This window comes from Neofelis nebulosa, chromosome 13 (genome assembly GCF_028018385.1).
Source record: "Neofelis nebulosa isolate mNeoNeb1 chromosome 13, mNeoNeb1.pri, whole genome shotgun sequence".
Taxonomy (NCBI): Eukaryota; Metazoa; Chordata; class Mammalia; order Carnivora; family Felidae; genus Neofelis; species Neofelis nebulosa.
The window spans coordinates 64,921,887-64,948,525 of record NC_080794.1 but is presented as its reverse complement, the minus strand read 5'-3'; the positions used below and the strand labels follow the sequence as shown (position 1 = coordinate 64,948,525).

Genomic DNA, 26,639 nt, shown 5'->3' with positions numbered 1-26,639 from the left:
CACAGTGAATGGGGCCCAGAGACAGGGTTCTGCAGTGGGTGAGGGTTGGGGTCTTTATGTGAAACCTTTAACATGAGATGAGCCTGATAGAGGCTGGGTTGACCTTTGCTTTTCGTCCCTAACCCCCTCCGAGCAAAGCGGGCACTGGCAGGGGTCCACAGAGACCCATACATGGGAGGAGAACATAAAAAATAGGGGCTGACGTGGAGACTGACCCGGACAGGGCACTTACGGACTTCCCCTGGCCCGTACTGATGATGGGGGAAAGAGTGCCTGAAGGTTGGAGCAGGGGTTTCCTCACAGCGGGGCCTTTCGGGCCCTGCTCCATCTTCCACCATCAGGACCCACAGCTCCAGGTTTAGGGGGTAATGTTGCTGTAGAGCCAGTCTCCCTCCCCGCCCTTCCCAGCTCACCCTTTCACCGGGATCCTCCCCCAAGCTGCTAAGAGGAGGGGGCGGGGGTAGGGGGAGCCAATCCCGGCAGCGCCAAAGGGGGGAGGCGGCGGTGACAGCCGCGGGGAGGGGGCGGGAGGAGAGAGGCGGCTTGGCTCCAGCTCTGTGCTTAGCTCGGCTCTGCCTCCGGCTCTGCGCTCACCTACTGCCCAAGCCTCCCGCTCCTGCCCCAGGACCCCAGGCGGGACCCCAGCCCATTCCAGACTCAGCCCCAGCCCAGGCAGCGTGCAACGCCGCCAGGGGGCGCCGTGTGAGCACCCTGTCTTGGCTACCCGGCGCCCCCTCCCACGGCCCAAGCGGGACGGGACGGGGGCGCCGGGGGCCATGCGGGGCCAGGGCCGCAAGGAGAGTTTGTCCGATTCCCGAGACCTGGACGGATCCTATGACCAGCTCACAGGTGAGTCAGGGACTCAGGGGTTGCAGGAGGGAGGGTAGATTCCAACCCCAGACCCGATCTGACCCTGGCCAGGCCCTTGCTCACACTCTGCCCCATTCCCAGGCACCCTCCAGGCTGTTCTGGGCAGCAGGACACTGGGGGTTCAAAGCCTTGGGTCCCCTGGGGGTTGGGGGGGGGACTAGCGGGCAGGTGGGGAGAAGCAGCAGGTGTGGGCGTGTGTGACACAAAGCTAGGAGAGTGTCTGGAGTGGGAGGTGTTACGTGCGTGAGCGCCTGTCATTCTTTGTGTGTGTCTGTGTGTGTATATGTGTGTGCCTGCACGCACGGTCTCCTTCAACTGGTTGCCATGTGCCCTAGGCTTGGTGACAGGGTGAGTGTGATTTTGTTGGCTGTGCGATTGTATGATCTTATCAGATGTTTGAGTGACGTTGTGTTAGGACCCTGTATAAATGAAGTTGTTTTGACCATGTGCTTCTGTTTTATGTGCAATTCTGTGGAGTGTGCGATTCTGTGTGAGACTATCAGAATGGTCAGGACTTCACTTCATGGTGTATGTCTCTTTGTAAGACTTATGACTCTGAACCTCCTGGGGCAAGCATTTGTTAAAGTAGATTGTATTGTGCTTTGTGATTATGAGACTATGCACATTATATTTGGCCTTTCGTGCTGATTGTGTACTTTCATGTGGCAATATCTGCGAGTGTCTATGATGTGTCTTACCCTTGCTGCCTCTCTGGGTTCCCGGTGCAGAAGGAGGCCTTTACTGCCCACCACTTTCCCCCCAATTTTTTCACAAACTGACCAGGTGGACCCAAGGAGAGACTTCAGTGTCCAGCTGCCTAGCCTGGCTCCCAGGAACAGCACCTGGCCCTTGCGGGGAGGCTTTGGTTAGTGTTTGGTCACCGCCCTGCCCCCTGCAAAAGTACTCAGATCATTCTTTCAACTGAAGCTCCTTAAACCTTCAACAACCCTCCCAGAACTTCACCCAGTCTTGAAGGAAAACACCCCCTCTTGCTTCCACTCCAGACCCAGAGTTAGAAGCTCTTGACCTGGAAGGTGCCGTGTAGCCTCCCCAAACCACTTTGCTGCCCAGGCATTCTCTCTCTCCCACAGTGGGGAGTACATCTGTGCCGCACATATTCCTGGGTTTGGTAGGCAGACGCACGTGTTTGTGTGGGGGCCTGTGTCACCTTGTGTACATTTCCATGTGTGTGTGTGTTTTCTGTCTCATTGTGCAGCCTGCCCAGGAACTCCAACAGTGAAAGGGAGGAGGGAGACTGTCTCCTTGTCAGAAACAAGCTGGGGAGGTGGAAGGAGCCCAAGATCCTTGTCTGTCCAGAGGGGAGTGAGGTTAACACTTGGGGGTGGGGAAGAGAACTAGGATCTAATGCCTTGAGAAAGTGTCTCCCCTACTCATTGACCCTGGGGAAATCCTAGTTCCTATGCTGAGACTCCTAGAAGGGAGGGCCCTTCCTCTCAAGTAGGCTCCAGGTGTGCCCTAGATGTGGCTCCGCCTGGGATGGAATCCAAAGGTCCAGCTCTGCTTTGAACTGTGTTCTCACCAACTCAGGATCCTTGCTAGTAGTAAGGCCCCAGGGCACTCATTAGCATCACATTAGTCAGTGTTTGCTTCTGCTTTAATTGATTCTCTCTTTTAGTGGAATCATCCCCTCCCCACTTGGCTATTTAAATCAGAGATTGAGTGAAGGTGGGGAAGCACTTGTATTGGAAGGTGCAGGAATGGGCTTTCTATTACTTTTGGTCTCTGGGTCTTACTTTTCTCATCTCTAAAATGGAGAATACTACTTCCTGCCTGCCTACCTCCCGAGGAAAAATAGGTCAAATGTTGACAAGCATCAAGAATGGTGTTCTTCAGCAGCAGCAACCTCGATCTAGAGAGCTCCACACAGGACTTGGAAAATAGAAATAGCACTACCAGGAGATCTCCTTTCAGAGGAGGGCTTGTCTTACAGCAAGAGACAAGAGGCTGGGACGCTCTGAAACGCGTGAGGGGAAGCCAAAAGGGGAGTCGTTGTCCGCGGTGCTGAAGAGCGGTCGGGGCGGAGGTACCATGGGGCCACCCACCCTTGTGCCCAAAGTTCCTTCCCTGTGCAGTCGGGATTCCTGGGATGGACATGGGGGTAGTCTTTGGCTCCTATCTTTCTGGTTCATCAGGCTGACAGAGAGGGAGTCTTTAAGTCATACCTCAGGGCATCCTGGGTACCCCCGATCACTTTTCTTCCCCACTCCCCCGGACTCAAAAGCTGGGGGAGATTTTTGGGGGTGGGGAGAATTTGAGCCCCAAGCCGACCCAGATCTACCCCCTGTGGTCTTCCAAGCCTGGCAGGTCTGTTTGGAAGTGCAGCGTAGTGCGAAAAAGGCAGCAATCCGTGGCAGTCCTGTCCAAGCCGGAGGCAAAGAAAGGACTGGGGACAGTGAGGAGACAGCTGGAATCTGGCCAAGGCCTGAACTCGGGTCCCTCTGGCCATAAAATATCTTTCCCAAGTCTAGGGCGCCCTCGTGTGGTCTTAGAGCAGCCATGCTTGCGTAGTTGATTCCGAAAGGGGATGTCGCGGCTAAATCTAGTGGCAAAATTTGCACGGAGTTCGAACGTGACTTTTGTCTCATAAATGTAGAATTTTCAGCCAAAATGACAGGATCCCAGTCGGAGGAGTGGAACTAAGTCTCTCCTGTGGGCTGTCCCGGTGGTTTGAAGGCGTCAGTGGGTCCTGGAAGGGTTTATTTTGGGTACAACCCGATGGAGATGAGTCCTGGAAAGGGTCAGGGCTGAGACTGAGGGGAGGGGAGCTTCTCCTTCATGCATTTGGCTGACAACCAACATATGATGGTAGAATCTGGGAACCCACTGGAGCAAGACAAAGGGACACAAAACAGAAAGTTATGAGAGAAAGGGATTCGGAGCCGCCTCTTCTTTGCCATCCCAATACGTGGTCCAGTTCCTCCTCCTTCCTCCAGCTCTCTCTCCCATTGGTCCAGGAAGTATGGAAGTGTGGGAAGTTGCCATGACAACTATGTCCTCTTACTCCCCCCCCCCACCCCCCCTACTTGCTTCTTAGTGCCAAATTGGTAGGAGGAGGTTGCTACCGGCAGAGAAGAAAGGGCTGAAGAGGGGCAGTAAAGCATCAGGTTCATTATCCCCTTCCCCATCTCCTTTTTCAAAACCTGTGGGTGCCTCCCCTCCCCACCAGAATATCAGAAAACATTCCCGGTGATGGCTGTGAGGACTCCTCCCATTCCAACCCCCACCCCCACCCCCACCCCCGCCCCCGCCCCGCCCAGTCTAGAAACTTTGAGGACGGGTGCTTCAGATGGTGGGGATAGGGGAAGTTCCCCTCCTGCGGCCCGGAGGAAACAGGAAGCAGAAGAAGACTCCGTTGTCCGAGATTCTGGTTCTGGTCCTGCGGGTCCGGCCCTCCCGCGCCGCCCACGCAGGGCCCACTCGGGTGGAGGCGGAGACCTGACTGCCCCGGGCCTTGGGGGAGGAGCTTGGCCAGTGCACTCTCAGCCGAACCATGAACCGATGCCCCCGCAGGTGCCGGAGCCCGTTGGGGCAAGCAGCACGATCCCTCTACCAGCTAGTGACTGGGTCGCTGTCGCCAGGTATGAGGAAGGGAGGAAGGGCCTGGACCCTTCACAAAAAGTGAGTGAAGTGGGATAACAGCCTTACAGAGGTGGGGAAGGGAAGGGCCCTTCACAGAGATGGAGGGAGCTGGATCCCTCAATGGAAAGCGTTTAAAGGGCAAGATCCCTGACAAAGTAGAGCTAGGAATAGAGTCTCCTACAGAGAAGGTGGAAGATAGGGGTCTTCAAAGAGGAAAGGGTAGGGGGCATCATGGTCCTTCATGATGGTGGAGGATGAGGCAGGACTTCTCACTGAGGGCAGAGGAGGGGGCCTCAAGCAAGTGGATGTAAAGGGATAAAAGGAGGAAACTTGCAGGGGAGCAGGGAAAGGGCTTATTGAATTGCTTAATTTAATGGGATCTTAAGATGACTGGGGTCAGCGTCCAAAAGGAAAAAATGCCAAGGTGGGACTGGACCAACATGAACTCAGCTAGTGAGTTCATGAATGATGGCATGAATAGACTTGTGTGGCATAAGGACTGTATGTCACTGTTTTGTCTATCCCTGGGAGTTTGTATGAACCGGGTTATACATTACTGGGGTTGTGATCACTGGAACTGTGCTTGCTTGGGGTTGCATATCACTGGGATTCTATGACACTGAAATGGCATGTGCCTGGGGTTCTACGCTTTAGAGTTGGGTAGGGGGTTCCTGAGTCACACTAAGTTAGTTGTATAGTCTTCACAAGCTTGTACCTTGGTGTGGGATGTGTGGAGTTTATGACATGTGGATTGTGAATATCATATCACGGCACTGCTGAGATTTACACACACTTCCACTTGAGTTTCCTTAAGGCTGCCTGGGCAAGGCCCACAGAACCTCGCATCACCTCACTACCTGGCCTGGAGAGACCAAAACAGCCTCGCCCCATGGCATTCTGGGATCTGTAGTTCTCTGGCTCTCTCCATGGTATCCTCTTGAGTCCCTGGAGTATAGGCTGGCCTCTCCTTGCCATGTGTTCCCAGGAAGGTAGGGAGATGGAGCTAAGCCAGAGCCATGCTTGGAAGTCTCTTGGGGAGCCTGTGTCCCTCAAGCCCCCTTCTTGGACCTGTCTCCAGTGACAGATGGCTGGAGCCCGGCAGGACCAGCTCTCAATCATAGCAGGCATGACTTCCAGGCCCCAAAATAGCCCCAAGGCCTAGGGAAGTCATTAATCACCTAGTGCAACTGGGGGCTGCTGTGTCTTCTGGCGGGGCTGGGGATGGAGTGGGGCTGGGGGACCGAGAGAAGAGCTCTGCGGTCTTCATTGGCTGGGGTCTTCACTGGGGGATCATGGACAGATGAAAGTGGGACAGCTACATAGGGTGCGTCCCCTCATAAAGCAGTATTATTCCAGGTTCCAAGGGTGAGAGACAGACAACTAAATGATAGGAGTATCTCTGCAGTGAGGTTTGAGGGATTTAGGGAGGGCCTACCTAATGTTTTAAGATAGTGTACCTTTGAGCCTTCACTCTGCCTAAAGTGCTTCCATTAAGACTTCACTCCCTTGGGTGAAGAGCTAAGTGACACCAGGATGCTTAGGGAGGACAGATCTGGACGAGTCTCTCATAGGGTCCCGGGACTTGAGAGGTTGCTGAGTGGGGAGAAGGGAGAGCCTGGAAAACAACTCACTGTTTCCCTCTTACACACCCTCCCACCAGAGGCCTGTTAGGACTTTGAGTCCCTGTGAGGCTGAGTCAAGGTCTCTGAAGGTTGAGGGTGGGGATGAGAGAGAGAAGAGGAGGGTCTAGAGACAGGGCAATTGGGTGCAAGGTTGTCAGTCTCTCCATCTGTGAATCAGCATCAGAGAGCCAGAGATGTGGCTGTGCTGCCTCTTTCCTTCCAGATAGTTTGGCTTGGTGTTCAAGGCTCCATGGAATCTGACCATTGGTCTTACCACTTATGGTTCCCCCGGCACTAACTAAGCTACAGCCATCCAAGGTTCCTTGGCATCCCCACACGCATTGGAAGGACAGACTGGTAGATCATTGGTCCTGGTTCAAGTCTTGATCCATCCTTCACCATCTGTTTTGTCTTGGGAAAATTATTTCCCTGAGCCTCAATTCTTTCATCTGCAAAATGGGCATACTGCTACTCACTCTGACCATGTCAGCTGTAAACACAGGAGTAATATTTTCATTTTTCATTTTTATTATGAGGCCTAAGTGAGACAATATACATAAAGTATCCAGGACACAAAATGTGCTCACTAAATGTTGACCCCTTTGTTAGGGTAGACTGTTGACATTTTGCCATCTTTTTTTTTTTTTTTTTTTGAGAGAGAACATAAGCAGGGGATGGGCAGGGGTGGGACAGAGAATTTGAAGTGAGCTCTCTGCTGACAGCAGCAAGCCCAATGTGGGGCTCAAACTCATGAGAGATCATGACCTGAGCCGAAGTTGGACACTTAACCAACTAAGCCACCCAGGTGCCCTGCCATCTTTTAAGAACCAGCTCAAAAAATAACGTCTCCAAGTTTTTCCTGGCCTTCCAGTTAGAGAGCTTTTACAGTTAAATGAGCTTTTTGTTTGTTTTGTCATTAGGGAAATGCATTTTAAAGTTTATTTTTGAGACAGACAGAGACAGCATGAGTGGGAGAGGGGGAGAGAGAGAGAGAGAGAGAGAGAGAGAGAGAGAGAGAGAGAGAGAGAGAGAGAGAGAATCCCAAGTGGGCTCCACGCAGTCAGCATAGAGCTCAATGCAGGGCTTGAACTCACAAAACTATGATATCATGACCTGAGCCAAAACCAAGAGTTGGATGCTTAACCAAATGAGCCACCCAGGTGCTCCTAAATGAGCTTTTATAGCTCATTTCATGGCCTGCCTGTAACAGTTCCTACCACATAGTAAGCACATAAATATTTTATGAATGAATAGAAGCCTTAAGGTTCTCTTAGTGGGCTTTCTCTCCCTACCCAATAGAAGCCCCTGTTTAGTTCACCTTTGTTCCACAAGCACCAGATCAGAGCCTGTCATTCAATTTATGTAAGTCCAATTTTAACCGACTGAGCCACCCAGGCGCTCCTATATAAATCCAATTTTTAAACTCTTTGCCCTTTAGGAGCTTGGAATCTAGTTGAGGAAACAGGACTGATCCAGAAAGATCTGGGTTCAAATATGCAACCTCTCATCTTAGCTAGGTGACCTCGAGCAAATCCCTTTCTCTCAAATCCCTTTATTTGGGCCTCCTTTACCTCATCAATGAAATGGGCACAATACTATTCACTCCACCTACTTCATGGAGTTGTCATGAGAAGCCATCAAGATAACAATGTTTGTGGAAATGCTTTGTTAATTGAGAGCTATAGAAATGTAAGGGGCGCAGGAGATGTCATGTTGTTAATAATGGTAGAAAACACTTCCACAGTTACTCTGTGCCAGGAATTATTCTAACAGCTTTCCATGTATTAATTCATTTACTCCTTCCAGCAACCATATGAGGTGGGAAACAGAGGCACATAGAGGTTAAGAACTTGCCCAGTTAATTGTAACTGACAAATCCGGGATTTGAACCCAGGGAATCTGGCACCCTGGCCCGCACTATTACATACCATGCTATGCTGTCTCCTTTTACTTTTCCCATTTAATAACATTACAGAATTAGGTGCTGAGTTTTGAGGGCCCAACAGTGAGTTCGCTAGAAATTCTGCTGAGGCCTGGAAGTCCTGTTAGGTGAGAACTGTAGAACAGAAGGAGAACAGAAAGGAGGGCATTCATAACAGGAGCAAAGGTACAGAAATGGCACCTAGTTTGATGTGTTTGGGGGGACAGTGAAGAGGCCAAAATGGTTGGAAAGGGTATCTGCCGATGAGGGTAGAGGGAATTAAATGCCAGATGTGGAATTTGGACAATAATAGGGAGATATTTGCTGGTTTCATCTGTTTATTTGTAACTTCTAGGGTATGAGAAACCAAAAGCAGTCCCCAGGTTGACTTCTTCCTGGAGGAGGGGGTGGAGGGGCAAGCAGAGGACCAAGCCTGCCAGTGGCATACCCTTCTTCCCATCCTTTCCACACCTTCCCAGGTTGTTGTGGGTGGGGTAAGGGTTAGGGAAGGGTTAGATAGGAGTAAGATGGATGCCTGACCCCCAGTGGTGGCCATGTGGAACTGCAGAGCAGTGATCCTCAAATGAAGTGGCCGGGACAGCCTGACAGGGGGACTCCTACACCACTATTGGGCTGAGACACGTTCATCCCAGAGCCGGACAAAGGAGAGGGCTCCCTCTGGAGTCAGTCTCCCTAAACGAGGCCTCCTGAGTGGGCAAGCTGTCTAACAAGAGCCAGCGTAGTGTGATGGTTTAGAGCACAGGCTCAGGGTCAGACTGGGTTAAAACTAACACTCTGACACTTACTGATCTTGGTGATTTTCTTAACCTCCTTTTGCCTTAGTTTCACTCCCTGTAATGTGGGGATAATGGTACTTCCTTCATAGGTTTACTGCGAAAATTAAATATGATCATGTCTGGGGTCACCTGGCTCGCTCAGTCAGCGGAGCATGTGACTCTTGATCTCTGGGTTATAGGTTCGAGCCCCACGTTGGGTGTAGATACTACTTAAAAAATAAAATCTTAAAAACTGTGACCATGTCTGTAAGCACATAGCATATTATCTAGCACACAGTGAGTGCTCAATCAATGTCAGCCAGCTGTGGCAGTAGTTGTCTTCTGGTTCACTGGCTCTGCAGGCCTCTCCCCACCCCTACACATGTGCACACCCACACCCACACACAGACACACAGCCAGCAGCAGCAGCAGCAGCAATGGGAAGGAGCTGGGCAGATGGGGGAGGGGCTCCAGGAATGCTCTAGGGGGTGAGGGTGGATGGCTCCCTTGGAGGAATCAGATTTCCCTCCTACTCTCCATCATTCTTCTCCATCGGCCCAGTAACAGTTCAGGAGCAGGCAAGGCTTTGGCAGATCCTGGCTGAGAGGAAGGGAGGAGCTCAGTCTCTCCTCTTCCAAAGAACTTGAATCTGTGGATCCCAAAGGCAGCCACAATAAGTCCCCTCCCCAGAGGGTCATGATAAGGCTAAGCAGCCTTTTTCCTGCCCCGGCTATTGGACCTAATCCTCCCTCCCTTGGGCCTCAGTTTCCCTGTCCGTGGGCTGTGGAAAGAGAGTGCTTCCCGCCTCACTGTCTCTATGACAACCGCGATCGATGTTGGTGGTGTCCTCCTGACTGGAGAGGTCACCGCCTTCTCCCGGCTTATATTCTCATACAGCTCCATGCAGATACAATTATGCAATCACCGTAGACCCATACTCCTAATTATAGGACACAGCTATACTACCAGTCTTCAGACCTCTATCCCGCAGCCCTGCTGAAACCCATACACTTCATGCCCCCCACACACTCAGACATACGCCAGTGCACTCACACACACATACTATGGACACCCAGGTCACTTACTCCCATATACAAGACACACACCTAATAGACACATACGCAATCATGTGCAAACCACACACAGAGACACACATAAGAGGAGAAACACATACTCTCTATATAGTCAGACACGGGAATACACACAAGAAAATGCCCAGACAGTTATAATTTCTGACTCATGTATCTATTCCTTATACACGTGTAGCTCATAGTCTTTCTTTCTCTCTCTCTCTCTCTCTCTCTCTCTCTCTCTCTCTCTCTCTCTCACACACACACACACACACACACACACACACACACACACACACACACTGCCCTTCCCTGCCCTCTCCCTAAGCACAGCTCCTCCCTCTACCCCCTCCCTTTGGCACAGAGTAGCCACAAGGTGTCTGGGGGAAGCTGTCCTCAGGGACAGAGGCAGGTCGCTGCCTTCCTCTTACGGCCTGGCTGTTTTGTCCCATATCCTTCACGCCAAAGGCTCCTGAGGAGATGCCGGTCTGTAGGCTGAAGTGGCCCCTCGAAGAGGAAAAGGCTGTGACTGGGAGGCTTGCGGGGCAGAGGCGGGGTGAGGGGGCGGGAGAGGGAGGAGATCCTGGGAGGGGAGGGGGAGGGAGGCTGCAGGCTGTCCTCTTACTCCGTCCGGGGAGCCTGAGGGGGAGGTGGTGTGAGGAGGGCTTCCAGTGTGTCTGACCCTCAGCTGGTGGGGGCCATGCCCCAGGCTCACCATGAACCTGGAAGGGCTGGAGATGGTTGCTGTGCTCGTGGTCCTCGCTCTGTTTGTCAAGGTCCTGGAGCAGTTTGGCCTTTTCGAGCCTGTCTCCTTGGAAGGTAACCCAGGTGTCTGGGCGTGTCTGGGCTGCTGGCCTGAGCGGCGCTGGGGAGGGGCTTACTCTGATTTTATGACTGGGGTCAGGGGTGAGCATGTTAGCGATGGGACAGGGCATCTAGGGGAGGTGAGGAAGGGTGCTTGGGGGACAGGACATCTGAGAGAGGTAAAGAGGGAAATTCAAGGAGTGGGTCGGGGGGGGGGGGAAGAGTGTCTGAGGGAGGTGAGGAGGGGATCTGGGGGCTGGATGTCTGAGGGAAGTGAAGAGAGAGGGCCGGGGGCTAGGGTGTTTGGGGGGGGGTGGTGAGAGGAGCACAGCATGGGAGGACTAAGGTATGGTGATGAGGGGAATCCATTTGGAGCATGAGGAGAGGTCTGGAGACAGGCAGGGCTATCTAGAGTAGAGGAAGGAGGTTCGAGGGATCCTGAGATAACATCAGACTTCTGGGGTATCCCTTTGGGGCCAGGGACCCACAATGGCCCTGAAGATGCGTGTGACTCTCCACACCTCCATCCTTGCAGGTGTAGGTTACAGAGTGTAGTGTATATGGACTCTGTGTGAGAGATATGGGGGGTGTGACTGTGTGTTCCTCTATGTGAAAAAGGATACAGTGTGTGACTGTATGAGCCTTTGCATGTGACAAGGATGTGATTTAATGTGTAGAGGGACCGGGTGTGTGGCTTTGTGAGATGTGGATATGACTGCCTGAGGGGGACTGGTTGTGCAGTTGGGCCTCTTTGGGTACTGGATTGTGTGTGTGGCTGTTCCCAGAGTTCCCTGAGAAAATACCAGCTCCATAGTCAAGGCTTGGGATGGGGGTGGGTTCTGGAGGGGTAGGAGTGGGAACACTGGGAATGAGACATTTATAATCAGCTCTGGCAGGAGGGTGAGGGGTGGAACAGATCAGGGACCTTGCTTCCCAAGCCCCCTTGCCACTCCCAGTTTCTCTCAGGATCTTCAAGGCCTAGGCATTGGGAATTCTCCACCCCGCCCCAAAGTCTAGTGGGGAGAATGATATTGGAGGTAGAGAGGAGAGCAGGTTGTGCCTCCCCCAGAGAGGTTTGGCCTCTCCCTCCTCTTCACACCAATAACTGTGCAGCTCTATAGCATGGCTGTTCTCCAGTTCCACAAGGGACAGGAAAGTAGGCAAGAACCATGATAGGAGGGCTGTAGGGTAGACACCAGGGAGAGCTGCAAAGATGTGAAGAGAACTGGAAACGTGGAAAGGCCAATGAATTGCCAACTCAGGGGTTCAGTAAGAGCAGGAAACCCCTAACCCACCCTCCATCCTTTGCTACATTTATCGGAGTGGAGTGGGGAGCAGGGGTTCATCCAATCCTGAAAAGATGAAGTCAGTTTGGCTCTGACTTGCCATCCCCTTTAGACTATTTGATGGGAAGAGGGTCACCCAGGAAACCCAGGTGTCCTGTAGGCTGAAGGCAGAGGAGAATGATTCCTGGGAGGACCAGGGAGGGAAGTGGATGTGTGAACAGCTGGAGGTTGGGAGAGGCGGGGGTGGGGGTGGTGTCGTGTCGTGTCCCGCCCCCCCCCCCCCCCCCCCCCCCCCGCCCTTCCCAGTCCAGCTGCGACTACACCACCGGAGGCCCCAGGCACAATCCGGCTTCGGGAAACCAAAGTTCGGGCTAATGGAGCCCTGGGCGGGGGGCCAGGCCGCCATCGATCCCGACTCTGCCCACCCTCCTACCTCTCCCTCCCGTCTCCCTCCTACCTCTCCATAGCTCTGAGGGGGAGGGGGAGAAAGGACGTATTGGAGGGGAAGGCATGGACTTCAATTACCCTCTGGGAGCAGAGCCTTTTCCTGAAGGGCGGAGCCTGCCTGAGGGGAGGCGGGGCCTGCGTGGGATGCCGGGTGCCCTAGGAACCTACAACCCAAGGAAATTGGGCCCCTCCAGGAATGGACTGAGGCCAGCTGCAAGCAGTGTGCTAGGTCTCTGTGAGCTCTGGCTCTGGAGTCTGGAGGTGGGTGCAGCCAGGAGACAGGCACAAGAACGTGGAGTCTCTCCCTAGGGTGCAATTAGCACTGTAGGACAGGGGTGTAAATAAGGGGAAGTGAGAGGAACTGTGGTCATCGGCCCTGGATAGCCCCACATTACACCAAAATGCTCATCTGGAAGGTCTGTTATTGCTTCAAAGTTTGCTATCATGTCACCTTCAAAGAGCAAGCCATACGAAAGGACTGGGAGGGGACACACTTTTAGAGTGGGTGAGTTAGCTGATGAGGAACTCTGTTCCACTGACAGGGAGATTCTAAGTGCCCTGAAATGAGGGGTTATAGGAAGGAAAGATGGGCAGAACAAACATGGGCTCTATTGGTGAGGTGCAGTCTTAGGTATCTGGGGTGCCATGGGTACCTAAGTCACAATATATGACTATATGTCCTGGTGACCTTGATATGTGTCATGTTATAGTGGCACAGTGTTTGTAGTGTCCTTAACACACCGTGTCATGCTGTCCCATGTATTCTTGTATGGTTTGTTCATGCTGCATGGAAAATGGCCAATGTGGGTCTTCATATGTGTGTGTCATGTTTTTCCTAGGCCACATCTATATATGTTTGTATTAAGGAGTACTGAGTCAAAGTGTGTGTGTGTGTGTGTGTGTGTGTGTGTGTGTGTGTGTGTGTGTGTTGGGGCCTGCTTAATTAGGCCATTGTGGGGGGTGCCTGACTGGCTCAGTTGAAAAAGTGTGTGACCCTTGATCTCGGGGTTGTGAATTCAAGCCCCATATTGGGTATAGAGATTACATAAATAAAACTTTAAAAAATTAGGCCCTTGGTTTTGAGTGTGTTCCTGGGTATCAAGCTGTCGCTGTATGGCCTCCATCACTGTGATTTATCATTCTGTGTGTCACTATACACGTTTGTCACTGTGTGTGTGAGAGAGAGAGACAGAGACAGGTGTTCCTACTTAGGCAGTCCTTGGGTTGGACATCACCCTCAGAGGTCCAGCTATAGCACTGGAGCCAAGGGCACTGGGTCAGCAGGCACCAAGGCCAATGCCATCTCCCCTCGGTGGCCTCACGGCCCCCGGCTGTGTCCCATTATGCAAGGTGTCTGAGTGGACTTTATATGCCTGTGAACCCCACTGGGCTTCCCTAACCCAGCCCCAGCTGCTCTCACCATTCTCCTCCTCCGGTCCTCTCCCAACACCCGCTTCCCGTCAGGTTGATTTGTGATGGTGGGGAGGGGATCGGAGGGACAGTGGGGGTTAATGTGCCTTCCTGGGGTCTTCTCTCTTCCCAGGCCACCCTCCAGGGCCCACTAAAAAAGCGCTGAAGCAGCGTTTCCTCAAGCTGCTGCCTTGCTGCGGGCCCCAAGCCCTGCCCTCAGTCAGTGAAAGCAAGTGCCTCTCCTGTGCTTCCGGGGGCGGGTTGTTTGTGTTGGGGTGTGACCTGTGTGACCGGCGCGGGCCCGGCTAGTGTGAGTGTGTGTGTGGGCGTGACCAATGTGGCTTGGGGGGTGGGGGTGGGCGCTGGTTGGCCCGAGTGTGAGGAGGGTGTAGCTATAGAACCCGGAGCCTGTGGAATGTGTGGGCGTGGCCAGTTTGGGGGGCGGGGCCCAAGTGCCTGTGGGCCTCACTGGTCAGCAAAAACGAGTGAGCCCCGGGTGTTTGGGCGTGGCCAGTGTGGCAGGGCCGAGACCTGAGACTGTGTGGGTATGGCCAATGTGGCCGGGCGAAACCAGACTGCTGCGAGGTCTGTCGTGGCTTAGCTAGGTTAGTGTCTGCGGCTGTGGCCACCCACCCTGCCCTGGGCATGTTTTGGGCCTCGAGATGCAAGTTGCCCTTGCCCTGACTGGATGGATACAGGTGCAGAGGATGGAGCCCGCCTTCCTCCAGGTGCCAGGATACTTGGGCTTTCTAGTCCCAGCCTGGTTCCCAGTTGAGTGGCCTCGCTTTCTCTCCAGGCCTGTTTCCTCAGTTGGGCCTTGCCCGTCTCAAGGGAGCATACTGAATTTTGCAAGCCACAGAGGCCCACTTTGTAGTTACATTTTGAGAGTGTCATTGTGTTTGATTCCACATGGGGCTAGCTTCAGGAAAAGGACAGGCGTGAGTCCCCCAAGCATATGCGTGTAGGGTCTGTTTCGTGTGTGTTTGTGCTTGTTCGTTATGTGTGCCACTGTGCACGGGGCTGGGGTGTGTGCACTGTAACACGCAGGTCTGTGAGATTTGCTGTTGAGTGTGAGGGGCGAGGTGTGTGTCTGCAGTTGGCCGGGTCTTCCACTTTCTCGGTGACAGTTCGCTCCCTTCAGCATTAGCAGTCCCAGCCTCCCTCCGCCCCCACAGACCCCGCCCGCTGGACCCAGGTGACTTACTGTCCTGGTGGGGGCGGTGGCGGGTGCCTTGGAGAGCGTGGGGTGGGGGCACTTGCCTGGGGACTGGATGTTGGGAGCTGGGGCAGGACTGAGATGGGGCCAGGGATGAGGCCTTCGCTAAGGTATACTGGGAGCAGGGTAGGGGTGGGGTCTGGATGGGCTTGGCTGGGGCTGGGCGGGGCATGGCTGGAGCATGGCTGGGATAGGTGGGGCTTGGCTGGAGAAAAGGATCTGGGCGGGGCAAGTGTGGGGCTCCATGGATCTGAGTGGGTCAGGGAAGGTCCGGAGCCTGGACCCTCAGACGCTTCCTCTTGAACCCTTTTTTTCTACTCTTCCCTTTCTGGGACGCAGATGGGGTTGGGGGGCCTTCTCCTTCAACCAGGGATCAAGGGCCCAGGGCAGCGATGAGTCGGACCCCTGGCTGTGGGGCCAGGCCTGCCCATGGGCCCGGACAACTGATAGACTTGGAAGCTGACCGGCGTCTTCTCTCCTTGCCTTGATGTCCTCGGACCGGGGTCCAAGGGAACTGGCAGGCTGGTCTCTGGCGTTGGAGATGGGGAGGATGGTTTTGAAGCGGGGTCCTGGAGGCTGGGCCTGAGGCGCGGCTGTCCCCTCCCCCCTCGTCCCCTCCCACCCTCCCCCGCAGACAGCGTGGAGGATGAGTTTGAATTGTCCACCGTGTGTCACCGGCCAGAGGGTCTGGAGCAGCTGCAGGAGCAAACCAAGTTCACACGCAAGGAGTTGCAGGTCCTGTACCGGGGGTTCAAGAATGTGAGTACAGAGCCAGGCCAGACAGGGCGAGGGGTGGGGCAAGGGGGCGGGGCCTATCCGAAACTTCCCCGAAGGATTGGCCTGGATGCTTATAGGGGTAAGAGAAGGAAGGGGAGGCGGAGCGGGCCCCTCTTCCCCGCTGACCAAACTTCTAGCAGGAAGCTCTAGCAGATTTGAGACGAGGCGGAGCCTGTAGACTGGCCGTCTGGTTAGTTCTTTGTTTTTTTAAACTTGTGCACTGAAGAGAAGTCTTGCCTTCCTTAAGAGAACTACATGGTGAGCTCCCTGGAGACAGGAAGATTTTCCTTCTCTGGGAGTCTCTGGCATAGAGTAGGTGGTGGTGAGTGGAAGGGGGTTTTGTTTCTGCTCTCAGTCTGGTTTCTAACCCCCCTTCCGCCCCCCAGGAATGTCCCAGCGGAATTGTCAACGAGGAGAACTTCAAGCAGATTTACTCTCAGTTCTTTCCTCAAGGAGGTGAGGGGACAAGGCCTGAGAGGAAGCAGCTGTCCATCTCTAGGCTGAGTTGGGGAGAGGGTTCTGGAGGGGCTGGGAATGCCAAATGATAAAGAGGGGTGTGGGGTAGGAAGTCCTCTCCTGTCTGAAAGCCAAACTTATCCACGCTTACCCTACAGACTCCAGCACATACGCCACTTTCCTCTTCAATGCCTTTGACACCAACCATGATGGCTCTGTCAGTTTCGAGGTGAGCTGGAGGAGGTGGGTCAGGGAGACCTGTTTCCTGGAGCATCAGGGCCAAGATCCACAGGCCAAACCCAGAGAGGGGATTGGGTTAAGGGTATCTGAAGAACCAGTTCCCTCCTCTCTCCTTCCCAGGACTTCGTGGCTGGTTTGTCGGTGATTCTTCGGGGAACCATAGATGACAGGCTAAACTGGGCCTTCAATCTGTATGACCTCAACAAGGATGGCTGCATCACCAAGGAGGTGTGGGGAGACTGAAGAGTTGGAGAGCTTCTATGTGTGAGGGGAGGTTCAAAGAGCCCTTAGGAGGAAAATGTGACCCACACGTGCATCACCAGCAAGGGGTGAGGTCTGCCCTAGGCTCTAGTCTTCCTGGTTTGGAGGCTGGAGGCTCTGAGGAGGGATCCTTTTCTCTCTTGCCTAACAGGAAATGCTTGATATCATGAAATCCATCTATGATATGATGGGCAAGTATACGTATCCTGCGCTCCGAGAGGAGGCCCCAAGGGAGCATGTGGAGAGCTTCTTCCAGGTGCCTGGGACTGGGTAGGCTGGAGGGTCCTGGAGTCAAGGGAAGGAGGCAAGGTCCCAGCAGAGAACTTACCTGAGTTCTGCCTGCCTCTCTCCTGTCATCCCTCCTCTTCTCTCTGACTATCTTTTTGCAGAAGATGGACAGGAACAAGGATGGCGTGGTGACCATTGAGGAATTCATTGAGTCCTGCCAGAAGGTACAAGTCCCTGCGCTCCATACTTCCCTGGTCTGGACTCAGGGTCCGATTCAGTGATGTAGGAGAAAGCTCCTTTGGGCACATTATCATCTCCCTAACTTGCCCACACTCCTGGGTCCTATTCCTTCACAACTCAGGGAGGCCTACCCCTCCCTACAAGTCTCTCTGTGTGTCTCCTTCCTTGCTGCCTCTGTCTCTGAATGTTCCCATTTCAGAATGAATGTCCCTCTCTGTGTCTCTGATAAGCTCTTTTTATTTCTCTCTCTCTCCAATCTGCTTCTCTCACATCATGGCTACAGGACGAGAACATCATGAGGTCCATGCAACTCTTTGACAATGTCATCTAGCTCCCCAGGAGAGGGGGTCAGTTGTCCTGGGGGGACCATGCTCTAGCTCTAGTCCAGGTGGAACTCACCCTTCTCTTCCCAGGTCTGTCCTCATTCTGGCCCTGCCCTGGGGGCTGTAGGAATCCAAGAGCCTGGGGATTCAGTGGTCCAGACTGCTGGAGCTAAAGGGGCCAGGGAGTGGGCAGAGTGTACCTGTGGAGTGTTCCCAACTCCCAACAGCTCCCACCCCCTTCCTGCCTAACACTCAGTGCTGAGGGTGCCCCTGCTAATAGGAAATAAGTGGTTCTCCACCTTCCGTCCCTACTCTAGAAACTACAACACTAGACAAAATGTCTCCTGCTATGGTGCTTCCCCTATCTCTGATCTCATATGCATTTCCTCTAAGATTTCCTTCTCAGAGAGGCTACTCTGTCAATGGCACTGACTAGCCTGTTAGACCAGGGCCTTTGAGAGCCTTGTAGAGGGGGACAAGAATGTAAAAGGAGAAATCTTAGGCCTGAGCTGGGTGTTTAGGTCACAGGTGGCTGGGACAGAGTGCAGAAAGGCCTGGAGATTGTAACACCTCAGGCATGCCAGACTATAGGTCTAAGCTCCATAGGTCTGCCACCCCAGGCTATCATGAGTTTCTAGGCTCTCCAGAAGACTCTGTCTCCTAGGAAATGCCCCAGAAATTTCCATACTCCTCAGTATCCCAGGAGAGCATAGGATCGTGATGTCTGGCTCATCCCTGGAATTCCTTCCTTTCCTTCCTTCCTGTTTGTGTGGGTGGTAGCAGCAGCAGGGGAGTATGGGTGGGAGATGTCCCAGCTGATACCTGCCAGAGTTTCAGCCTACCCTCTCTGATGGCTGCCACTTAAGTTTTTATTTGCCATTTATTCTAGACTTGGAGGCATGGAGTGAGTCAGTGGATGCCTTAGAAGAAAGGGGAAGGAGGGAGGCATGTATAACATCTGAAACCAGTGTGGGGGCATTCACTAGAATCTTTGGTCTACCCAGGCTCTATTCTAACCCCCCGCATAACTTCCTCAGTTCCTACTTAGGGTGTCCTCTTGTTCAATTCAGTCTACCCACAGATGCCCCTGAACACACCTAGAAGGCAGGGACCACTCTTGCCATGCTGCCACCCTTTAATATACTTGCTCGTTACATTTAGCTCACTCTCCCAGTCAGTCAGGATCTGAGGGTTAGGGCCCTAAGGGGGGCCCCTTTCCCATCAGAACACTGTTGACTGCTTTGCATTTTGGGCTCCTCTGTATATTTTGTAAAATAAAAAATATACCAGATCCAATAAAACACAATGGCTATGCACAGGCTGCTGTCTCTGCCTTTTTGTCCCTCCCACTCCACACATACCTCACAACCCTAACCCCTGCACCTGTAGTCTTTTAGGTCCCAAAGAAAGTACCTCTCTTTCCCATAGTATGGCCAACCCTTGGCAGAAAATTGAGATACAGGTTCTGGAAGTGTTGGAAACCCACCTGACCTCAGAGAGGTCCCCATGTGAATCTCTCTCCCATCTCCTTAGAGGAGACAAGAGACAGGATATTAATGTCGTGAAGACTATGCCAAGCCAGCTGTCTTTTGGCTAGACATTCTTACAAGTGGAATCAAGAATTTCTAATTTACAGGGGTGCCTGTGTGCCTCAGTCAGTTAAGCATCTGACTCTTGATTTCGGCTCAAGTCATGATCTTGGGGTTCGTGAGATCGAACCCCATGTCAGGCTCTGTGTTGACAGTGCAGAGGCTGCTTGGGATTCTCTCTCTCCCTGTCCCTCTCCTGCTCACGCTCTCTCTCTCTCTCTCTCTCTCTCTCTCTCTCTCAAAATAAATAAACTGAAAAAAAAAGAATTTCTAATTTACAGACATCTTAGTTAATCTCAAAATGACTTTTCTTTTAAATTTTTTATTTTTTAAACATTTTAAAGTTTTTATTTATTTTGAGAGAGAGAGAGAGAGAAAGAGAGAATGAGCGAGCAGGGGAGGGGCAGAGAGAGAGGGAGAGAGAGAATCCCAAGCAGGCTCTGGACTGTCAGTGTGGAGCTCGATGTGGGGCTGGATCCCACAAACTGTAAGATCATGACCTGAGATGAAATCAAGAGTCGGATACTTAACTGACTGAGCCACCTAGGTGCCCGTCAGTGTGCTTTCTTTTGAGGGGGGATTCCCTTTAGTCTCTAATGAAAGTTCCTCTGTGTAAACATCCTAACCTTGCCTCCAATATGGACATATGTTTGTGTTTATACTCCAGCCAAGAATGATGAGGGACCATATGGGGTGGACCCAGGTCACCATGGAGCAAGTGACACAAAGGGAGTAGAGACTTCTTGTGTGGAATGGTGGCCTTGCTCTCTTTCTGGAGAGGGGCCACCAGTGGCAGGTTCCACCCATCCTTTCTCTGGAGCACCAGTATGTGGTGACTAAGCTTCACCTTCCATAGAAGGGGGATCAGGCCTTCTCTTCCATCACTGTACACATTGACAAGGTAAAGGGAGGAGTATGGTGTTCAAGAAAGGGAAACTTACTTCCAGAATCCCATCATTTTGTCATCTGTGTTTCCTGCTCACATTCTCCCTCAACTATTTGCTCCATAAGTCCTTGGATTTCTTTGGGTCACAGCCCCTCTAAAAGATCTGATAAAAGTTGTGGGCCTACTTCCAGAAGAAAGAAAAACATGTACACTTTTCCACACATTTTTGTATCCCTGAAGTCCGACCATGGACCTGAAGTTAAGAACCTACAGTCTAGCCTTCCATTATACAGGAAAGGAAAAAGGCCCAAAGAGGGGAGAGGACATGCTCAAGGTCACCTAGTGAGTTTATAGGAGGATTGAGACTAGACCCAGTCTCCCAAGTCTCTGTCCAAGGTGGCTTTGGGATATAGTGAAGCTTTGGAATATAGTAAAGATTTGGATGCTATCCATATCACACACAGTCTAAACAAAGCGACACTGTGACAGGCTCTCATGGGACCCTACACTTTTCCTTCATGGCACTTCTCAGTTTGTTACCATATGTTTATTTGAGTGATTATTTGTCTTATTTGATAGAAACTCCTGAGGGCTCCTTGAGAGCCTGGACTAGGTTTTCTTGCCCCACTGATGATCCTATCCTTGAGGTCTAGCATATAATAGGTATTCAACAATTGTGTAAATGATTGTATGATTGGATGAATCAGTATGGTGAGTGTGTGTATATATCTCGGTTAGGTATAGAGATGGTCTCTATGTTTTAGGGTAGATTCAAGTGTTTTTTAAAAATTTGTTTAAATGTTTTATTTTTTATATTTGAGAGACAGAGACAGAGAGCGAGTAGGGGAGGGGCAGAGAGACAGAGACGGAATCTGAAGCAGGCTCCAGGGTCCGAGCTGTCAGCACAGAGCTTGATGCCGGCCTTGAACTCACGAACCATGAGATCATGACTTGAGCCGATGTCAGACACTTAACCGACTGAGACATCCAGGCGCCCCAGGTAGATTCAAGTTTAAAGGAAGCTGAAGTCTGTGGTTGAGTGAGGTGAGAAGTGTCCCAGAGCCAAGACACATAAATGGGTTCAGAAAAAAAATCAGTAGGTTGGCAGTCTGATCTTTTTTTTTTCCTGGCCGCTGGTTGGATTCTGAATGTTGTCAACTGCTCCATCTCAAAACACTCCTCTCACAGGGCGCCTGGGTGGTTCAGTTGGTTAAAGTCTGACTTCCGGCTCAGGTCACGATCTTGTGGTTTGTGTGTTTGAGTCCTGCACGGGGCTCTGTGCTGACAGCTCGGATCCTGGAGCCTGCTTTGGATTCTGTGTCTCTCTCTCTCTCTCTCTGTCCCTCCCCCACTCATGCTCTCTCTCCGTCTCAAGAATAAATAAATAAATGAATAAACCACTTCTTTCGTGCCTTCCAGTATTTCATACCCTCCTGATTTTCCTCTTACCTTTTTGGCCACTGCTTCTTAGCTCTCTCTTGCAAACTCATCCTTCTCAACTGGAATTCTAAACGTTGAGCCCCATAGCTCAGACCTGAGTCTCTTCTCCAAATCACATCCAGTCCCACGGCTTTAAATGCCATTTATATGCAGATAACTCCTAAGTTTATATCCCTAGAATTCTCTTCTGTGCTTCAAGACCCATATCTTCAACTGCCTACTTGACATATTCATACGGACCTGTAATGATCAAACTTAACATGTTCCAAATAGAACTTTGATTCATGTTTTCTCAGTCTTCCCCAGCTCAATAAATGACGCCATCTACCTAGTTGCTCAGGTTAAAATGTAGTAGTCTTGGGGCACCTGGGTGGCTCGGTTGCTTAAGCATCTGACTTTGGCTCAGGTTGTGATCTCACGGTTCGTATTTGAGCCCCGCGTCGAGCTGTGTGCTGACAGCTCAGAGCCTGGAGCCTGCTGTGGATTCTCTGTGTATGTCTCTCTCTGTCCCTCCCCTGCTCACACTCTGTCTCTCTATCTTGCTCAAAAATAAACATCAAAAATATTTTAAGAAGTAATAAAATTTAGTCGTCTTCATTTCTTCCTCTTCCTCTACTCCTTTATTTTTTTTATTTTTAAAAAGTAATCTCTATGTCCAACATGGCACTCGAACTCTCACAACTCCCAGGCTCTACCAACTGGGGCAGCTGCCCCCTCCCTCTATTCTACTGCCACCACCAAAGATGCACCACAGCTCTACGTTTCCACGGCTATTCCCTAGGCCAAGCCACTATCATGATTCACTCATAGATTGCTACTTATTCTTCTATCTGGAGTAGCCTTTCCTTGCTGTGGTTACTCTATCACATCATTAGATTTCCTCCCTTTATAGCACTTATTACAAATTGAGTCCCTGTGTATGTACTGAATTTGCTATTGTGTGTTTCTCTAACCAGAATTTAAACTGAGAATTTAAAACGAATGAATGTATCTCATTCATTCCAGGGGTATTTACCATAGGCCTACGAACCTCTGGTTCCTGTTGTCGGTACTAGAGGGTAGAGGTGTGTAGCAAGAGCTTCCCTTCAAGTTTGAGAGGTGCAGATCTGGAAAGTGGATCTTGCCTGGGCCGTGGACCCCAGAGTCAGAACAGTAGATGAAACTGTGGCTGCTGACTTGATAGCAGTTGCCATCGCATGAGGCAAAGGGGAAAGTGTCATGAGACCAAGGGCTGGGGTCAGCTGGAATGATAACCCCAGATTCTCCAAGGATATCTAAGAAAATGTTTGCCTGTAACCCCCATCTCAATGCTCTAGGACTAAAAAGAAGAGGGACTATGAGAGCTAAGTTGGGCTACCGCTGAAAGAGTTGAATGTGAGACCAAAATGTAAAATGGACGATACTAAGTAAGTCTTAATGATCAGAATGAGCGTGAGCTGCTCATTTCACACACTTCGCAAGCTGAGACAGATCTCTCAACTGACGTAAATGTAAACAGCGCCTACTGACAGGGCTACAGGGAACTCTGAGCACAAACAACAGCAAGAGGACCTAAGCCCATGTAGGGCTCAGGGAAGGATTTCTTAAGGAAATGGTATTTATGCTAAGGCCCAAGGGATCTCAGTTCTCCCTTAAACACAGTTCACATTCTCCATTCCCAAAGATGCCAGGCCTTTTCAACCCTTGCTACACTTGTACTCTGTTCCATAAGCCTGGAGTGTTCTCTTTCTTTGCTTCTCCCCTACTCTAGCTCCTACTCATCCTTTACGTTCCAGCTCCAAAAGCGAAACCATGGCTGCCACCTCTCTCCAAAGGAGGATTAAGTCAGTCCGTCCTCTGGGGTCCCGTAACATTTGGGCACACCGTGCGGGCATTGTGTATGTACTTGCTTGTCTCCATCGCCATACTGTGAGCTCATAGTGACCCAAGAGCCCAGCAAGTGGCAAGCTCAATTAGTGTCTGCTGAACGAAGGAATGAACGAAAGACTTAATTTCTAAAGGGATTAGCGCCAAGCTGGGGGTTGGGGAAAATGATTCAAGGCAGAGGGGTGAGCTGAGCTCCTTGGAATGTTATCTTCACAGAACCGATCCTGGGTCAGGGTGATGTAATGAGCCAACCTATTAGACGAATCTCAATAGAAAATAGGTCAGTTTCTTGGTATCTCTTTAAGAACTAGAGGCTTCGTTCCCGCGCTTGCGCATTGAAAGAGTAAACACCTCTTTTTCATCCCCCTTCCCCATTGCCTCAACCGGTTGCAGCCTCCTCCCATACTCCCCTTCTTCAGAAGGGGTAATGGTCCGTTCCGGGGCGCCTGCCTTGTCCTAGAGGGTGGTGAGCACAAATGGTACATTCCATCGTCCTCATTATCTTCCGCTTTTCGCTTCTCCTCTGTTCTATTTCCCCCTATCGAATGAAGCGCAATAGGCTGGCCCAAAAGAAGGCGGGGGAGTCGGGCTAAGGGGACCGGTCTGAGCCGGTCTCCGGCGCAGGCGCAGTGCGGATAAACAGGAAGCGGGCGGTAGAAGCAGCGGTGGTGGAGACCTAGGGGCTTTGAGGGGGAACAGCGGAAGAGCTAAGATTATCGGGAAGCAGCAGAAGCTAACTGCGACCAAGAAAAGGAGGTTTGGCTATCTGCCTCCAGAGAACGAGAGGTCGCGGCCTCGCCCTCCGCTTGGGCTTCCGGCTCCCCAGCTTAGGCTGAGGCAGCGGCTGACAAAGGGCTCGCGCCGGTGCCGCCGCCCTTCTCATCCGGGCATTTGGGTCCCTGCGGAAGGGAGGGGGAAGGGCAGAGGGGGAGGGGAAGGAGCACGAAGGGCGCGCGCTTGGAGCCGAGGCCCTTTCCAGGGCTCCGGGCCGGCGGCCCAACGGACGGAGGCCGAGGAGGACCTGCAGAGGTGGCGGCGGCCGGGGGCAGGAGGATGGTGCAGAAGGAGAGCCAGGCGGCGCTGGAGGAGCGGGAGAGCGAGCTGAACTCCAACCCTGCTGCTTCCGCGGGGGCATCGTTGGAGCCGCCAGCAGCTCCGGCCCCCGGAGAAGACAACCCAGCCGGGGCCGGGGGAGCAGCGGTGGCTGGGGCTGCAGGAGGAGCTCGGAGGTTCCTATGTGGCGTAGTGGAAGGTGAGCGCTGTGGCGCGGACTGGGCGAGAACGTCCTCCTTCCCGTTCCGTCCCAGTAACATTCTCTGCTCGTGTGGGGGATACTTTAGGAGGCTTTAAAAAGGTGTCACTCTTTGGGCCCTGAAACTTGATCCTGTTTTGGAGAGTGGAGAGGCGAGATGGTGGGCAAGTCTTCTCTCACGTTGTTATGCTTCGTTGAATTCCCCTCTGGCTATTAACATGCCTGACCCCACCCGCCTTGGGCTGGAGCCAGGCCTGGCTCCTGCGGAGGCGGTAGTAAGGAGCCTAGTGTTAGGCTCAGAGTTACAAGTCTTTGTACCTTGGGATCTTGTTCCGTAGGGTGGTCTATGTTCAAATGGAAAAACGTGTATAGTCCTGCTGTCCTCACCCGTGGGGGGAAAGAATAAATCCACACGGATGTGCTTGTTGTACTCTGGGAGCGAAGAGAAGCACAGTGGAGCTATGATTTTACAAATTCCCCTTTGATTTTTTTTTTTTTTTTTTTTTTTTTTGTAGTCAGTCCCTGCCCCCCACCCTTTGAAGATTCTTTTGCAGCCTAGAAAATTGTCCTTTGCCAGCTGCTGTGCTTTGGCTCTAGGAGATGAAGCTTTGACTTAGATAGTATCAGGGGTACAGAATTTTAATTTAGGAGCTGCAGAAGAGGTTTAAAATGTTTTTTTGACTTTCTCACTTCCCATTTAAAAAGAATGCAGGATTTATTTAATTATTTAATTTGATTATTTATTTTTGTCGTTGGGGAAAATGACCTGAAGATTGTATCGCAGTTTATGAATATAGCGAATATTCGACCAAGTATTCTATGGAAGTATGAGTCAGTTGCCTTATTGCTGTTTCCTTGAGTACAGCATGTATTTTAATTTTCTGAAGTCTTTTGGCCTACTTAGAGTTTCCTAGTTGTTTGCCTTATTAGTTCTTTCCTATATGTAATGGGATGCATGGGAGTAACACTGTATAAGAATTAGTTGTTACAAAAGACCAAAAAGGTATGGAGAAGTAGAAAGGTTTCCCTATACGTTGAGAGCTTCAGCTTTTCTAGTATTGTCAGCCTACAAAGAGTGTTTATTTGAAGGGTGGGTCGTGGTTGTGGTATTTTAGATAAAGCTTAATTGGAGGAGAAAACAGACTACTATGTAGCTACAGTAAGGAGTGAAACAGTTCTGCAGAGTTAAAGGTCTTGTAGAATTTGGGGGGAAAACAGAATGGAAAGCTGCATATGTATTTGGAGTCCATGTTTGTGGAAACATGATTGCTCTGTGTGACTTAATCTGTTGGTGTATTTATTTGGGCTTGTTTGCGTGCATGGAGATTCTAGAAAAAGTCTATTTTGTCATCAGGGATCTTTGGGTGGAGGGTTGAAGAGTGCTGGAGGATATAGAAATTTTAGAGCTAGAGGAGAGTGAGGCTAAAGAAATTTTGTCTATTACATCTTCAGTAATTATGGAGAAAAGCTTGTGGTTTAAGTTGGTTTGTTTTTTCAGAATAGTATTGAAAGGGAACTACTCAGAGAATAGAGTTGTCTGTTATCTATTGTCCCTCCTCCCTCCATATCTCTCTGTATTTTTTTGGTGACTGAGCACCTGATTTTTTTTTTAAGTACTCCTAAGTTGGTATTCCTAAAATGAATGAAGAAAGGAAATAACGTAGGGATTGGCAGGATTCCTTTTTTAAAATGTTCTTTCCCTCACAAATCTTTGTTGGTTGTAACTTGCATAATAGCACTGCTTCCTCTTTGTGGTGCCAGTTAACCAAAACCATGAACCTGACTCAGAGTAAAGTTAGGGCTTCTGAAGATAAAAATGTTTCTTTTATATATTGAAGCAACTCTAAAGGAGTGTTTAATGCCTATTCCTTGGAGAGAAAAATGATAATGCTAAATGTTGTAGGAAAGCTGTAAAGACGTATAAAATTTACCCAATGTTTAAAAAATTTTTTTTAATTCTTTAAATGTTTATACGTGCGGGGGAGGGGCAGAGAGAGGAGGAGACACACAATCTGAAGCAGGCTTCAGGCTCTGAGCTGTCAGCACAGGGTGGTTTGAA

The 26,639-nt window shown here is 51.2% G+C and overlaps 2 protein-coding genes across 8 annotated transcripts in view; both read left to right on the top strand.

Moving 5' to 3' along the window:
• The first annotated feature begins 502 nt into the window (after nucleotides 1-502).
• KCNIP2 (potassium voltage-gated channel interacting protein 2) lies at nucleotides 503-18,863 on the top strand. 6 transcript variants are annotated; one of them, XM_058697575.1, is made up of 10 exons: nucleotides 503-849; nucleotides 13,940-14,035; nucleotides 14,948-15,001; nucleotides 15,657-15,781; nucleotides 16,186-16,255; nucleotides 16,414-16,484; nucleotides 16,616-16,723; nucleotides 16,908-17,026; nucleotides 17,146-17,208; nucleotides 17,508-18,863. In XM_058697575.1, the coding sequence occupies exons 1-9, from the start codon at nucleotides 777-779 to the stop codon at nucleotides 17,174-17,176; spliced, it is 747 nt and encodes a 248-aa protein (XP_058553558.1). In that variant the 5' UTR covers nucleotides 503-776; the 3' UTR covers nucleotides 17,177-17,208; nucleotides 17,508-18,863. The 6 variants fall into 6 exon arrangements, with proteins under 6 accessions (XP_058553558.1, XP_058553557.1, XP_058553560.1 ...); XM_058697573.1 differs by having other exon boundaries at nucleotides 504-849; nucleotides 16,908-17,012; XM_058697574.1 differs by lacking the exon at nucleotides 14,948-15,001 and having other exon boundaries at nucleotides 16,908-17,012.
• A 5,076-nt stretch (nucleotides 18,864-23,939) lies between these two features.
• Nucleotides 23,940-26,639, top strand: part of OGA (O-GlcNAcase) — a 30,286-nt gene continuing 27,586 nt past the window's right edge. The window contains exon 1 of one of the 2 annotated variants that reach the window (XM_058697557.1): nucleotides 23,940-24,580. In XM_058697557.1, coding sequence (XP_058553540.1) covers nucleotides 24,382-24,580 — 199 coding nt within the window. In that variant the 5' untranslated portion in view covers nucleotides 23,940-24,381. The remainder of the gene's footprint in view (nucleotides 24,581-26,639) is intronic. The other variant, XM_058697556.1, reaches the window with a different exon arrangement.